The sequence below is a fragment of the Myotis davidii genome, unplaced genomic scaffold (assembly GCF_000327345.1).
Source record: "Myotis davidii unplaced genomic scaffold, ASM32734v1 scaffold1491, whole genome shotgun sequence".
Taxonomy (NCBI): domain Eukaryota; kingdom Metazoa; phylum Chordata; class Mammalia; order Chiroptera; family Vespertilionidae; genus Myotis; species Myotis davidii.
Genome location: NW_006282604.1, coordinates 536,710 through 553,083, shown reverse-complemented (window position 1 = coordinate 553,083; position 16,374 = coordinate 536,710). Strand labels below are relative to the sequence as shown.

Here is a 16,374-nt window from a genome sequence, read left to right as displayed (position 1 = left end):
CAGCTGGTGGTGGTTCTGGTGGCTTCCGTTGAAAGGTAGCAAACTCTAGGGGAGGCTAGGGGACTGTCTTGGGAGGGGGGGGAAAAATGGACACATATGTAACACCCTTTGTAATAAAAAAAAATAAATTAAAAAAAAATACTCAGACTTCACAAAAAGCAGCATTTCCAAAATACTGTCTTCTGAAATGAGAACACATTCATCAGGCCTGTCATACCAGATGCCCACACCTGTAGCCTTGCTTCAATGCTCCTGGTAGTAAAAGAGGACATGTCAGCAAGACAATGAAATCAACTCATTAATTTCCTACTGTAGCCGCCAGGCGTAGTGGATGACTATATGCAGCTGGTAAAGAAATCGCAATCCCAGTGAAGGAAGTGCTGGCAAAGGTTTCATGGACCAACATTATTTATTAAAGGAAGAGAAAAAGAATGCTGTATGATTCATTTATATGAACAGTTTGCTTCCCAGATGTTTAACCCTTTGTGGTCGTTTGTCTACTCTCAGCCACCAAAGCTTTTTTACTGTTCCGGTCGTATGTCTGCTCTCAGCCACCACAGCAAGGAACTGTACGAATCTTAACTCTATTCATTCATGCATCAGTTCATAATTTCTCTGAAAGCTCTTAAGTGTCTAAGCGACCTTGTCACGAACCAAAACATTGCCCCGACAAATCGGAGATATCGAAACTCAATATAAACAAACGCGGTCGTTCCACACTCGCCATGCAAAACACCATGGCGAGTCAGTCACCTTTTGAGAGTGAAGAAATCAACAAGCTTCAGAGATACTTCGCAGAATTTCAAATAAAGCTTTACAAATTACGTTTAACTGTAATTAGGGATTCTCGCTTGTTAAGATATTTCAAAATAATACTCCAAAATGGCAAAAAGAAAGTTACCGAAAGAAGTGTACTGCGAATCTGAAAGTAACGATGAAGAGTTTTATTTTGGCACCTTGAATACTGACTCTGACGTAGAAAGTGATAACATTTGTAGTGATTCTACTAGTAGTGATGTCATTCCAAAAAAGAATTAATAAATCTTGTTTATCCTTCATAATCTTGCATGTTATGTATCACTGCTCTTTCAATGGAAATTAATTCCGACCAGTATGACACCCATGTCCAAATTTAATACGACCGCAAAGGGTTAAACTAAGCAATATTGTCTAACCCTTCAGAACTACTGTGTTGAGAGAAATTAAGATGAAGCAGGGAGATAAAGAAGATGACGCAGTGCTGCTAGTGAATGAAAGCTCTTTTACTTGCTTGATAAAGAAGGAAACAGTGACACACATTCACAGAACCAGAACTAATGATCCTAGAGCAGGGGTATCAAGCATCTTAACCTCAGGAACCCCTTTACACTCTTACAACTTATTGAAAACCCTAAAGAACTCCCATTTATTGGATTATAACTATCTATATTTACCATATTGGAAATGAAAACTGAGGAAAGTCAAATATATATTAATTTACTTAAATGATAATAATAAATTTACTATATATCCTAACACACACAAACACACACACACACACACTAACCACAGTTCTCAAAATAAACTTTAGTGAGAAGAATGGCATTGTAAATTTCTGATATCTGGGTTAATAGAGATAGTTGAATTCTCATCTTTGCTACTATATTTGGTTTGTTGTGATATGATGTTTTGGTTTAAGTACATGAAGAAATTCTACCCTCATACAGATATGTAGTTGGAAAAAGGAGGAGTATGTTAACAGTCTTCTCAGATAATTGTGGATGTTTTTCTCTGATACCTCAAAAACTTCCACTGTACTTCATGAGAGAATGAGAACAGAAAAAGGAAAGAACATCTTATTATAAGTACGATTCATGGACCCCATGAATAGATTTGGGGACCCTCAAGAATATACCCCACTTTGCCCTGACTGGTTTGACTCAGTGGATAGAGCATTGGCCTGCAGACTGAAGGGTCCCGGGTTCGATTCCGGTCAAGGGCATGTACCTTGGTTGTGGGCACATCCCCAGTAGGGAGTGTGCAGGAGGCAGCTGATCGATGTTTCTCTCTCATTGATGTTTCTAACTCTCTATCTCTCTCCCTTACTCTCTGTAAAAAATCAATAAAATATATTTAAAATATATATATATATACCCTACTTTAAGAACTACTGTTTACCAGCTCATCAAATGGCCCTCCACTCCCTTCCTTGTAATTCCCTATCAGAGACAGAGCCAGTATCACTCTTCAGTGCTTTCTTAAGGAATCTGTCCTCACTTTAGTGAAGACATCTTTCATCCAGAGGAACAGTTCCTGGATTTGTGGCAGTAAGAACTACCAACATACTTACTAATGAAAGTAGAAAGCAGTTTTGCTCCTTTATTCTCGTTAAGAAGAGCCACATCAATGGCTTTGTCTTTGTGCAATTTTGAAAAACTGTAATTATTTTCTGACTCTAAAATTTCCTTCTCCTTTTTACTCACAAAGCATATTCCAAGCTCTAGTGTAGCATAGAGGTATGGTGATCTTAGCAAATTACACCCCCTTTCCTTCCTCTTATAACAATAATAGTGACTCAGAATGACAGGCTACAAAGGGCCCTAGAGGCCACCAAATATAAACCCCCCAGTTTAGATATGAGAGTGAGGCCCAAAAAGGATAAGGAACTTTCTCAGAGTCACAAAATCCAAACTGAGATCAATAGCATCCTGAAGAACTATTTTAGCTCATTTTTTCAATATTCTGGATTGCTTCCTTCTCACCATTATAAAAGCCAATCTCCCCTACACACCTACTCCAAATTCACTGACAGTCACCGAATGTTTAGTATGAATCCGTCACGAGGAAAATGCACTGGGGATACAACAGCAAACAAGAGAATGGGCCCCACTTTTAGGAGCTTCTGGCATAGCATAGCAGAGTATACACAAAATGACACCAATGTCAGTGCAGTGCTCCACAGAAAGGAGAATAACATGCTGTAGCAAAAAACATGAGGAAACCCTTCCACCTGGGGTAGAAAAGAGAACACGAAGTAAAGAGGAAAGCATCTAATACTAAATTTTAAAAACGTGAATTTTTACTTTCATTATTTTTGAAAATATTTATTTTAATAAGAGTACAGTTCACTAGACTAATCAATTTACAACCTGATGAAAGGAAAGAAACAAACCTACTGCTGGTCTCTACTTTTTAAAGTCACAGCTGGAAACAAAAACACCACTGATGAGGAATACAGTCGTACAAGTCACTTACCTTGAGAAAAGCTCCCCAATGCTTTCGAGCTCTCCAATGGCCTGCAATCTGCTAAGTGTGGGGTACAGTGAATACACAGACTCCAGGCTGCCCTTACACAACTCTTCCACTTCTTTTACTCTAGTGGCAGAAGAGACATGACAATGAAAAAACTGAGAAGAGGTTTTCAGGAAGATAAAAGTTCTCATCCTAGGCTTCAATTTTGATTTAATAATAAATAATATTCACTAGCACTGGCCTAATGCAGTGAAAACAAAGTAAGTTTGTTTGAATCGGACAGACCTAGATCTAAATCTCAGCACTGCCACGTATGGCTGGAAAACTGGGCACATGCTGGTTTCCTCTGAATCTAAGCTTTTCTCTTCCAGACTTATTTTGAACATTAGAGAATATATACATAAAAAAGCCTAAGTGGCTAGAACATAATAAGCACCTAAATGGTAACAATATTATTTCTGTAACAAAATACAGGATTTAATAGGTAACTAGCTATTGTTAAACAAAAAGCAATTTTACACTTGTTTGGTCTATAATAGGTTAAGTACTTTCATGTGCAATGTCTCATTTGTGCCCCATAACAAGACTGAAGTATTGACTTTACTTAAAAAAACACTAAAACAGGTATATTCCATACAAACTACTAAAGGAGATAAGATTAAAACTCTTAGTGAACTGGTCGAGGAAGAAAACAAAAGGAGTGGCAATCAACAAATCTTTCTTGAGAGTTCAGCATAAAAAAATAGGCCTTGGGGTCGCAAAGGGAATTGTTTTTAAAGGAAAGAACATGTTTGAACTACATAAACAAAGAAAAATGTATTACATAAAAAAAAATATAACAATTTATGTAAGCACCTAGCATGCTCCTACATTTAAAACAAAAATAAAAACACTGTAATATATATTTGACAAATGTGAATTAAAGAATTCTCTAGCATATAACATTGAAAAAAACAAAGAATACTTTTTCAAGATACAGAAAACAATTAAGATAGGCACACCCACAATTTGCATACCAATTTGCTTACAGAAGATAAAACTCTTCTGAGCACTCATTTCTCAGATGTGCAAAAGGTAGCAAACTGCTAAATCCTGGATGTTGTTCCCATCCCCCATTTTCATTGTTTGAGTTTCAACACTAATTCACATGAATTTTTATTACACAGGGAAGTGTTTTTGAGAGGAGGGCAGAAATGACAAAGAAACAACCTGACTATAGCCACCAAGCTCTTATCCCTTCACCAGTGCAAATCCTTACATTGAAATCATTTGTCAAGTTTTCAGAAAAGAAGCCATGACATTAAATGTTAAAATACAGTAACTTCTTTTTATAATACCTGGCATATTTGAGACTTTCATAAAATGTGGAGAATTCTCTATCTCTCAGAGACTGCAAAGCATTGTACAATGATTCGTGGTAACTGGTTCCTTCTATTCCTTTGCTGTGAGGTAATTTTAAAAAGAAAAGAAAAACAGAATCTTAAGATATGCATGTATAAATTCATCAAGAGACACAATTTTAAAACTAAAATTAAGATTTCTCCATTATAAAAAGCATTTCTAGAAATTTCAGTTAAGAAATTTGGTCATTTAAATTCTTCAAGCAGAAAAAATGTTTTTCACATACTGTGCAGGATTCTAAATATGCTATATTTTCACTTTTTTATTCATTAAACACGAACTATGTGCCAGGCACTAGGTACCAGGTTTAGATGCAAAGTCAGATCAGATTCATTTTCATGGAGTTTATGTTCCAGTTTGGAGAAGATGGACAATAAATTAAAAAAAATATAAGGTAGTGATAAGGGACATGCAGAGAATTAAAACAGAGTAACAAAACAGAATCAATGTTTTAGAATGGGTAGCCAAGAAAGGTGTCTCTGAGATGTGATATTACTAAACTAAAATCTGAATGACAAGAAGCCACACACATGGTAATGGGGAAAAAGAAGATACACGTTAAGGCCTTTAGGTAGAAACAGCTTGGCCTGATGAAAAAATAGAAAAGACCTTTGTGGCTGAAATAGAGGGGGCAAAAGAAGAACAGTATATAGCGACTTATATAAGTAGGCAGGAACAAGCTCACAGACTATAATGTTTTAAAAATATGAAAGTATATCTCTAATTTTATAGTAATATAATAGTTTGAAATTGGAAAGAAATGCCCATTAGTAAAAAAAAAAAAAAAATTCTATGAAGTCAGTTAAACATACAGTTAATATGATATAATTTTTTATTGTTTACCTCATCAAAAGATTTTTAATGTAGATACAAAATCGTTTATTAATTAGGTATTTGGCTTTTCATTCAGAAAACGAGGTGATCCTACAAATATTATCGTCCTTTGTTAGTAATTTAGCAGTATTTTTTTAATAAAAAAACTAGAGGCCCGGTGCACAAAAATTTGTGCACTCGGGGGGAAGTGGGGGTCCCTCAGCCTGGCCTGTGCCCTCTCGCAGTCTGGGACCCCTCGGGAGATAACGCCCTGCTGGCTTAGGCCTGCTCCCGGGTGGCAGAGGGCAGGCCCAATCCCTAGGTGCAGCCACTGGTCGGGCTCAGAGCAGGGCCGATTGGGGAGTTGGGGCGCCGCCCCCTGTCATGCACAGAGCAGGGCGGATTGGGAGGTTGCGATGCCACCCCCAGTCACGCTCAGGCTAGGGCCGATTGGGGGGTTGGGGCACTGCCCCCTGTCACACTCAAGACAGGGTCGATGGGAAGGTTGCGGCGCCACCCCCTGTCATGCACAGAGTAGGGCCAATCCAGGGGTGGGGGCACTGCCCCCTGTCACACACAGAGCAAGGCCCATCAGGGGGGTTGGGGCTCCTTACTCTGTCACGCACAGAGCAGGGTCGATCAGGGGGTTGGGGAGCTCCCCCCTGTCACTCACAGAGCAGGGCCCATCAGGGGGTTGAGGAGCTCCCCCCTATCACTCAGAGAGTAGGGCCGATAGGGGAGTTGGGGCACCGCCCCGTCACACGCAGAGCAGGGCGGATCAGGGGGTTGGGGCACTGCCCTCTATCACCCACAGAGCAGGGCCGATCAGGGGGTTGGGACGCCACCACTGTCACACTCAGGGTAGGGCCGATGGGGAGGTTATGGCTCTACCCTGTCACACACAGAGCAGGGCCCATGGGGGGCGGGGGGTTGGGGCACCGCACCCTGTCACACACAGAGCAGGGCGGATAGGGAGGTTGTGGCCCCACCCCCTGTCACACACAGAGCCGCAGGGCGATCAGGGGTTTTGGGCGCTGCCCCGTCACGCTGATCCTGGTGCCGGGAGGCCTTGCGGCTCCGCTGATCCCGGTGCTGGGAGGCATATTACCCTTTTACTATCTAGGATAGAGGCCTGGTGCACGGGTGGTGCTGGCTGGTTTGCCCTGAAGGGTGTCCTGGATCAGGGTGGGGGTCCCCACTGGGGGGCTTGGCCAGCCTGGGTGAGGGGATGATGGCTGTTTGCAGCTGGTCACACACCCTTCAGGGTGGGGGTCCCCACTGGGGTGCCTGGCCAGTCTGGGGGAGGGGCTGAGGGCTGTTTTTAGGCTGGCAGGTGACGGAAGCTCCCAACCGCTCCTTTTTTTTTTTTTTTTAAATTCTGGGCCAGCTTTAGCTCTGGCTCCAGCTCTGAGTGAGGCCTCTACAGCTGAAAGTAGGTATCTGGTTTGTTTAGATTCTATAAACTCGAAACACTGTATCAACTCCAGCTCTGAGATCCCAGCCGGCTGAAAGCTGGTTTCTGGGTTTTTTTTTTTAGCTTCTATATTTTTAAAAATTTTTCAAACTGCAGGCTCAGAGGCCTGCAAGGCAGGCAGGGAACGTTGGTTTCCTCCGTCACTGAAGCAAGCATCATGTTAGTTTCAAGCTGCCTGGCTGCCAGCCACCATCTTGGCTGGCAGTTAATTTGCATATCTCCCTGATTAGCCAATGGGAAGGGTAGCGGTCGTATGCCACTTACCATGTTTCTCTTTTATTAGATAGGATATTTCATAAATAAAGGTAAACAGTCTTTTGTATACATCCAGTCAATAACAGTGCTAACTGATTCACTAAAATGTTTGCAGCAGTGAGTGGGGAGGGAAATGGATATATTTTTCTTTGGACTTATAAATAAAAGTGAGAAGATTCTCATGAGAAAATACTTTTTATATTTCTATTTTCAAATATACTTGGAGGTAGGGGTAGAGTTGCCCGAATGGAAGAGAGTGAAATTCAATCTAGGTACATGAACTGCTTATTGCTATCTTATTTAAGCATATAGGCATATCTTCGGCTTGCAAGATCTCAAAAACATAACAGAAATCCTGTTATATTCATAGAGCAATATTTTAAAAGTGTATTGTTTATAAATAGAGAAATGATGATTAAAAATGCCAGACTTCTTCTTACTTAACAGAAATGCAGTGGTCCCATTGCATATTCCTCCATGCTGCTTGGTAATGAAGTTCCTGTAGTTCAGCACACCACTCTTTATTTTCATCATCTAATCCTTTTAAGTAGACAGAAAGAATATGACATAGTCCCAAATTCTGCAAGGCCTAAATTTGGAGTTTAAAAAAAAGTAAGTAATCAAAGATAACAGAAAACTAGAAATAAAATATAACAATCAAACACGCAAAGTAACTTTTAAAAAGGTTTAGTAGTGAATAATATTTCATTTAAAATTCTGAAGTAATGGTAGCTATGTTCCCCCAAAACACAAAGATAGAGCTTAAAGGACTCTAATATTTGATGGAAGAATGGTTAAGAAATATTAGCCAGTAAGAGAAATGATACCTTCTGGGACCAGCTCTAATGCAAACTATTAGAAATAGTTTACATGAGATTATTCAGGTGGACTTAATTCATTACCTAGCACACTGTACACCAACCATGTCAAGTATGTGGCCCACAACGAGTATTTTTGCAGCCCAGTCAATATAATGGTATGCAAGAAATGTTTTAATAAAAATTTCGTAAATTAATTTTTACAATATCTTGTTATACATAATTATTGTTATACATAATTATTAATAACAAACTACAATGTTGGCTAATGACTGATTACTAAAATCATGTTGCATTCATTTCACTTACGCGCCTTACACACAGGCGCACCATTTCTCTCCACTGATGCTACCAGTGAATATTTTAGCAGCAGATTGCCTTGTCATTAGTCTTGGACTGATTTGTTTGGTGTGTGCAACAGGAAATATTTCACTTTTGGAGAACAAGAAAAATAGATTTATTTGCGTTACGCTTATTAATTTGTGCAGTTATTCAGTGTCTGGTAATTTAATGTTCAAGAAAAAATATTAATTTTTATTAAAATGTTCTACTATTTTATGTTAATGATTATTCATTTATTTCAGTCCTTTGTCTTTAGCATGTCTCTATTGAAATAAACCCATGTTTCTATGAAAATTGAAGATTCTTTTTTTTTTTTTTCGCCCCACATAAACTTAAACCTTATTTGGCCCGTGTTAGTCTTGAGTTTGACATGTTTGCTATACACAATCAAGAAATATCTCCAAATATTAGCTAACAAGATCATCATCAACACTATCTTTTAGGTCAGTGACCTGTCTTATTTACCTGTGCATCCCTCTGACTTTTTAGCCCAATGCCTGAAAAAACACGTCATTTCAGTCTTATACCTAGAATTTATCGGGCTATATAAATATTCCACTGACACACTGAATTCATCTCAGCACTACACTTTTAGTGCTTTACTAAAGCAGGAAAAAAAAAATACCTGAATGATGCCTGCCTGGCGGGTTGGCGAAGAGATTGCTGTCTCAAGGTCATATGTTACTAGGGCTTTCTCCCACATTGCTTCATGTTCATATGTTCGTAGTCTATAATTAAAGATTTCAAAATACTTTTGAGTTCTACATGTAACTCCTTCACAAACAGAATTATAATACCATTACCTAGAACAATGCAATTTACCTAGTAAGGGGTTGTAGCATTTTCCCTCCGCCACAGCCATACAGACTGTCTGGCTCCCCTATGCTTCTGTAGATTTCTAAGAGCAGATCCTAAAAACATGGAAACAACAAAAAATGAAGAGAGAAAAACTTATCACTTTATGAATTTAGCAAATTGGAAGTTCAGCAACATGTAAATCTCAACTATAAATGCTATATTATAAAATAAAATGATATTAATTTGGATTAGGAACACAAAAAGATCCCAGATAACCGAATAACAATGTAATTAATGACTGAGAAGAGTTGCTCACAATTTAATGAATTAGATAAGAAATAAATCCCGCCCTAACTGGTTTGGCTTAGTGGATAGAGTGTCGGCCTGCGGACTCAAGGGTCCCAGATTCCATTCCGGTCAAGGGCATGTAGCTTGGTTGCGGGCACATCCCCAGTGGGGAGTGTGCAGGAGGCAGTTGATCGATGTTTCTCTCTCATTGATGTTTCCCTCTATCCCTCTCCCTTCCTCTCTGTAAAAAATCAATAAAATATATTTTTTAAAAAAGAGAAAGAAATCCCAACTGACTAGGCTTTTAATACATGCAAGAATAATCATTAAAAACACACACCAAATAATCCTGTCAATAGCTAAAACTGTTGATGGGAAAATGATGTTCTGAAGCAAAGTCTGATTCTTGAAAATGGAATTTAGTGAAAAAACAAACAAACAAACAAACTCAAATCTGCATTATGTTATAATTGGTATAATGTGATATGGATAAAGAAGTGATTTGATGACTCAAATCTTTGCTGTGAAATTTACACAGGAAAAAGATAATTATTTTAAAATAATCTCAATAAAATAAAAATAAAAATTGAAAAAGTAAGAAACTGTATTCCATAGGAAATTGACAAAGCAATAACTGCCTAAAAGGTGCTTGCTTTGAAGGATATTGCTTAAATAAAAATTCATTGATATTGGCATCACTGTGTATTTGTAATTAAACTGTTTCTAGTCATAAACATGAAGTCAAGTCTCAGTGTTAAAACATTTAGTATTTAAGTCTAGCACAGTGCCTGGAATACAAAAAATATTCCAAAAACTAAGTAACAGAGGATTAAGAATACAAAGAAGCAAATAGGGAAGAAGAAAAATTGGGAGAATGGAATTTTAAAAAGGTAGATAGAATATATTTCAAGCAAGGCATGGTTGATGGTGCCAAGTGTTAATGAAATGTTAAGAAACATATTGAATGAAAGATGACCACCAGACTGAATAACATGAAGTTTACTGGTGCCACTAGCAAGTGCAGCTTCAGTGGAGAGAGTGAAATGGAGACACCAACTATAGAGAACTTTTTCACAAAGGTTTGCTGTGAAGGGAAGGGAGACACACACACAAAAAGACATAGGGACTAGAAAAATGATTTTGTATTAGTTTGCAGGAAAATGATTTTAATAGGAAAAGTTTGATATGTTGAGAGAGGGCACAGCAATATATATATATATATATTAATCTGAAAAAGAGTTGTTGAAAAACAAAGCACAGGAAGAAGGATTAGTCTGCAGACAGAAGGAGAAACCTTTCTCTATGATGGGAGCAGATGCAGGGAGATTTCTATGATAGTAGGTTGTGGTGGGATTTCCTGTCTATGACCCGCGTTTTCTCCAGAAGTAGGAGGAAGGCTAAAGCTAAAACAAAAGCAAAGCAGAAAAGATCAGAGAAGTTGAAATTGTCATTTTAGAGAAACAAATTGACCTCAGAAATTCAGTAAGAACAGGCCAATTTAAGAGTAGATATTAAGAAATGTATTGAAAGCCTGAGATGTGACCAATACAATAAATAAGTAAATCAATAAATATGTAATTATATCTGTTAAGTACTATAAGGAAAATGAAAAATACATGGTATCAATTACCCTATGATATAGGTTTTACATCAATCTTTCCAATAAAGGAACTCAAGGTTGGAAAGGTTAAGTAATTGGTGCAAGACTATACAACTTAGTGGTAGAGTCAGGATTAGAACTCAAATTTTCTACTCCAAGGTCCAAGCTTCAAACCATGAATTTATGTACATGACAGTCCAAACTTTAGTTTGAAAATCAAATTATATCTATACAGTCTCTATAACAAAATAATATGAATATAAAATAAATATTATCACAAATAGTAGGCCTATAATATTTACCTGCAAACTTATTCCAGTTTCTTCTTTACTTTTTTCACTCAAGCTAGAAATGGTTGTGCTTTGGCTTCCCTCTTCAAATACGAGATTTCTGTTTGTCAAGAACACATATTTTAATGAGATGCTTGTGAATGCATAGTCTATAGACTTTGATGGAAAAACTAATAATGGTCACAAATAAAACATAGTAAACCATTTATACCTTAAAACATAGTATCACTTAGGCCTAGAATGAAAAACAAATCTGTGAATATTAATTTTTCAATGAGAATTACATTTTAATGGCAATGTTATGTATGGAAAGGCTACATGCCAAAAATGCTTATTTATATAAACAGACCTGTTTAAAAATAGAGTAGCTGCCACCCAATTCAGTTCCCAACTGTTCTGCCAGTATTTTTACCTAAAGTTCAACCTCATTAATAATCACAGGCACACAAATTAAGATCACACTAAAACACTACTTAAACCGGATAAATGGGCAAAAGTTAAGACGTCTGATAATATTGTGTTGAGAAACCTATACCCACGATTATAAACCTAATAAGTAGTAGAACTTAGAACTGAGTTCTTAGATAGAACTCAGATTTGTCTGCTCCAAGGCCTTAGCTTTAAAACCATGCATTTATATGTGATATTCAGTCCTATAAATAATTTCAATTCGAATATCATGCCACATACACAGTGCCTATAAAATACTATCATATGTGACAGCACCTCTATTATTTACCTGTAAACTTAGTTCAGATTCTTTACTTTTTCCACCCAGACTAGAAATAGTACTTTGGCTCCTTTCTTCACATGTAAGGCTCCCTATTTATCCACTTCTCACGAATCACATTTCTGAGAAGCATGCAAATTGGCATAACCACTATCTTATAAGGTTAAAATTTACATACCCTGTGACATAGTAATTCTACACTTAGCTATCTCTCAGTGACAGGAGAATGGGTAAATTAATTGTGGCATATTCTCCCACTGGTACACTATATGGCAGTGACAAATTGATGAACTACAGCAACACACAACATAAACAAATCTTACAAAAATATTAAATGAAAAATCAAGCTATAGAAAAACACACATAATTTCTTATAAAGCTCAAAAATAAGGAAAACTGCAATATATTTATGAGCTCATACTCACATAACAATATTATCTAAGCGAATGATAAACACAAGATAGAAGATAACATTTGCATCTTGGAGGAAGCACAGAGGGATGGGGCAGAGACCACTCATTAATATAATGGTGCTGACAACATTCTATTTTGCTTTATAACCCTTATACATAGATACTGCATATATTTCCTTATTGGCAAGTCATACAGAAAAAAGTCAGTTTTTAGAGAAGAAATCTGGAAAGTAGGAAAGATATTAGAGAGTATGATTCTAGTCTATGGCTATCATTCATCGAGGCACATGGAGTTTCAGGACTTCTGTCAGGAACCTTAAAATGACTGAGGGTGCGAACTAGTAACACCTATTGTCTAAATAAATCCTGTTTGAAACGTTTTGACTTTTAAAAAAGAATATGAACACTAAACGTTGAAATCACTATTTTCTCAGGAGCAAGTTACAAGTAAGTAAAACTTCATATGTATTTTTTGGAATAGCTAGTATGGAGGTATTTTGATATTAAATAACAAATAGAAAATTTAAGAAAGCAATTCACTTCTTGGACCCGACAGTGTGTAAACTACTGATTTGTTTTTTGCTCACAATTATGCTTTCCCTGATCACTTTAAATTTACGAAGTCTCAGTTCACCTGAGCTACTGAACAAAACTGGCAATCCCTACATTTTACACACCTCCTATCTCTGTTTGGACTCCCCCTCCCATCGGGCATCAGGAAAAAAAAAATCAAAACCAGATCGTGAAAGCAAACAGCAAGCACTATTTATCTGTCATGCACAGTTTCCTAAAGTTTGCCAAAATAAAATCAAGGCACTCCTGCTTGATAGACAATTAATTTTTCAAAAAGTTGCCACATTCCATATAATTAAAGATGCTTTTACTTTTACTCAGGGAAGAGCTCAATTATACACTCCAGATTAGTAAGAAATACCATTCATTCTATGGAACCAAACTACTGAAGCACATTTGGATTATAATTACTGCTACCAAGTATGCAGGCCCTGACTCAAGATTTTAAGATTTTAGGAATAGGCAATAATCAATTTCTTACTCAATACATACTTTAAGGACAACATGCTTAATATTGTTGTCGATAGGAAGTCTACTGTGATTGTGAACATATCCATTGCATATTATACACATAATCTACATATTGTAGATTTTTTCCAGTTTTCAACTTGAAAGTAGAAATTAAATACCAAACCAGAGAATTAAAAAATCAGTCCAAGTCTTCTAAATTAATTATGTTTGGACTAGAATCTGAATTCTGGTTGCTGATTTTTTCAGTCTAAAAACCATACTTCTTCCAGCTTAATGGCAATCCAAAATGGAAACTAATGGATTAAAAAGCTGTGGTACAGCTATACAATGGAATACTACACAGCTATAAAAAAGAAAGAACTTTTACCATTTGCAACAACATGGATGGAATTAGAGAGCATTATGCTAAGTGAAGTAAGCCAGTCAGAGAAAGATAAATATCACACGATGTCATTCATATCTGGAATCTAATGAACAACATAAACTAATGAACAAAAATAGACCCAGAGACATAGAGACATGATCAGACTGTCAAACCTCAGAGGGTATGCAGGGGAGGTTGGATAGAGGGGGAGAGATCAACCAATGAACTCATGTGCGTATGTGTATTAACCCATGGTGGTGAAGGCTTGGAGAGGAAGAGGGGTTGGAAAGTGCAATGGGCTGGGGGGGAGGGGAAGGGGACATATGTAATACTTTCAACAATAAAGATTTATTTTTTAAAGTAGAAATTACAAGTAGCAAGCATGAGAAATGTGCCAACATTATACATATTTGCTATTTCAATTTTTAAAAAATTTATCTTTATTATTGAAAGTACTACAGATGTTCCCCTTTTTTCCCCTTTGACCCCTTCTAGTCAATTTTTTTTAAAATATATTTTTATTGATTTCAGAGAGGAAGGGAGAGGGAGAGAGAGATAGAAACATCAATGATGAGAGAGAATCACTGATCGGCTGCCTCCTGCACGCCCCCACTGGGGATCAAGCCCACAACCTGGGCATATGCCCTGACCGGGAATCGAACCCGTGACCTCTTGGTTCCTGGGTCAATGCTCAACCGCCGAGCTACACCCGGCTGGGTGTCAATTTTTTAATATAAGTGATTTTTGTGGTGGAAAAGTGAAGCGAACTATAAAAATAAACACTAGGCTATTTCAAATGAATGAAAATTTGAGGACAAGTGGGATTATAAACTACATTTTTCACTCTTGAACTTTCTTGGCTGTTTTGTTTCTCACTATTATCTAGGACTACACTTATTAAATTCTTATGAGAGTTCTAACTTAGAGGAAAAGCAAATTAAAGTATTAGAAATTCAGGTAGGTAACAAACACAGCAATGAAAGTGATGTAGTCACAGAAAAAAAAACCAGTCACATTATTTCACAGTCAACAAGTAAAATAGATCTTGATTAAGCTGAGGGAATAGTAGTAAACTTAATTTAACTGAAATCAGGGAATCCTTCAACCATTTGAAAAATATTTATTGTTCACTTATATTGTTTCCAATGCCAGTTGCTATAGGAATACAGGGGAAAAGTATGGTCTGTCTCCAAGTAGCTCCTTCTATAATTTTTTACAATTCTTAAATAATAAACATTTCAATTTATTCCAGAACAGAATTCCTTATTTCTTTTTAAAAATATTATTATTTCTCTTTTTAAAGACAGAAAACTTCTATCTAAAATATCTTTTAAATGTGGAAGTGAGAACAGAATAAATCTTTAATATAAAACTTCATTGAAACAAAGTCAACACTAATTTTGAAAAACAAAACTTGTAAATTCCATTACCTTTTCTCTTGATCCTCCATGTTTTTCTTATCTGCGTAGATTTCTGCATAGAGTAATGCTGTAAAGTGAGCAGCACAAGACTGGGCTACCTTGGCAACTTCTAGATAATTCAACTCCAGCCAGAAAGCATCATCAAACACTGTTCCTGAGGAAGATCTAAAGAAAAATTCTAAATGAAGTCATGTCCATTTCTTTAACTTCAATATTAAAAGAAACGTATAGTGATAGCAAATACAATGGAAGCAAGTACTAGTTTAAAAAGAATATCACATTCAAATAACCAAGAACCACATTTTCCCAATATGTAGTCGTCCCTTGGTATTTGTGGGGGCTGGTTCCAGGACCCCAGGCAGATACCAAAGTTCACAGATGCTCACGTACCTAATATAACATGGCGCAGTATTTGCATTCCTGTATACTTTAAATCATGTCTAGATCACTAAAATATCTAACACAATGTAAATGCTTTATGAATCACTGTTACACAGTATTGTTTATGGAATAATGACAAAGAAAAAAGTCTGTACATGTTCAGTACAGATGCAACCATCATGGCCTTACTACATATGACATATGAGCAACGAGGGAAATTTCTTTTTTCGAGTATTTTTGATCTGCAGTTGGTTGAATATGTGGATGTGGAACTTGTAGATGGGCACTCATGGGTATGAAGGGCCGACTGTATCTATAAACAACTACCGTATTTGCCGGCGTATAAGGCGACTGGGCGATTAAGACGAGCCCCTAACATTTCCACTCAAAATACAGAGTTTGTTATATACTCGCCGTATAAGACTACCCCCTCTTCCGCACACCTTCCACACACCAAATAAAAGGTAAAACAATATCAGATTTGATTTTAACATTTTAATTTATATTCAAATGCTTATGACATGCAGGAAAACTGTCACAAGGCTGTATGTAATCAAACATATACATAAAACAGTGCAAGTTTATTACCGGTAAACATACCGGTAATTCACTAAAGAAAACACACTCTATAGACTGGTACCGTAGATGCTTCTCAGGAACACAGGCAAGCAGCCCACAACCTAGAGGGACTGTCAATGATAGAAGAAAGAT

At 37.1% G+C, this 16,374-nt stretch overlaps 1 protein-coding gene across 1 annotated transcript in view; it reads right to left on the bottom strand.

Moving 5' to 3' along the window:
- Nucleotides 1-16,374, bottom strand: part of ATM (ATM serine/threonine kinase) — a 158,448-nt gene that overhangs the window by 47,664 nt on the left and 94,410 nt on the right. The window contains exons 40-46 of the mRNA XM_006753148.2: nucleotides 15,292-15,447; nucleotides 11,323-11,410; nucleotides 9,157-9,245; nucleotides 8,960-9,062; nucleotides 7,615-7,763; nucleotides 4,569-4,673; nucleotides 3,235-3,354 (exon numbers count right to left, since the gene is read on the bottom strand). Of these exons, the coding sequence (XP_006753211.1) occupies nucleotides 3,235-3,354; nucleotides 4,569-4,673; nucleotides 7,615-7,763; nucleotides 8,960-9,062; nucleotides 9,157-9,245; nucleotides 11,323-11,410; nucleotides 15,292-15,447 (810 nt within the window). The remainder of the gene's footprint in view (nucleotides 1-3,234; nucleotides 3,355-4,568; nucleotides 4,674-7,614; nucleotides 7,764-8,959; nucleotides 9,063-9,156; nucleotides 9,246-11,322; nucleotides 11,411-15,291; nucleotides 15,448-16,374) is intronic.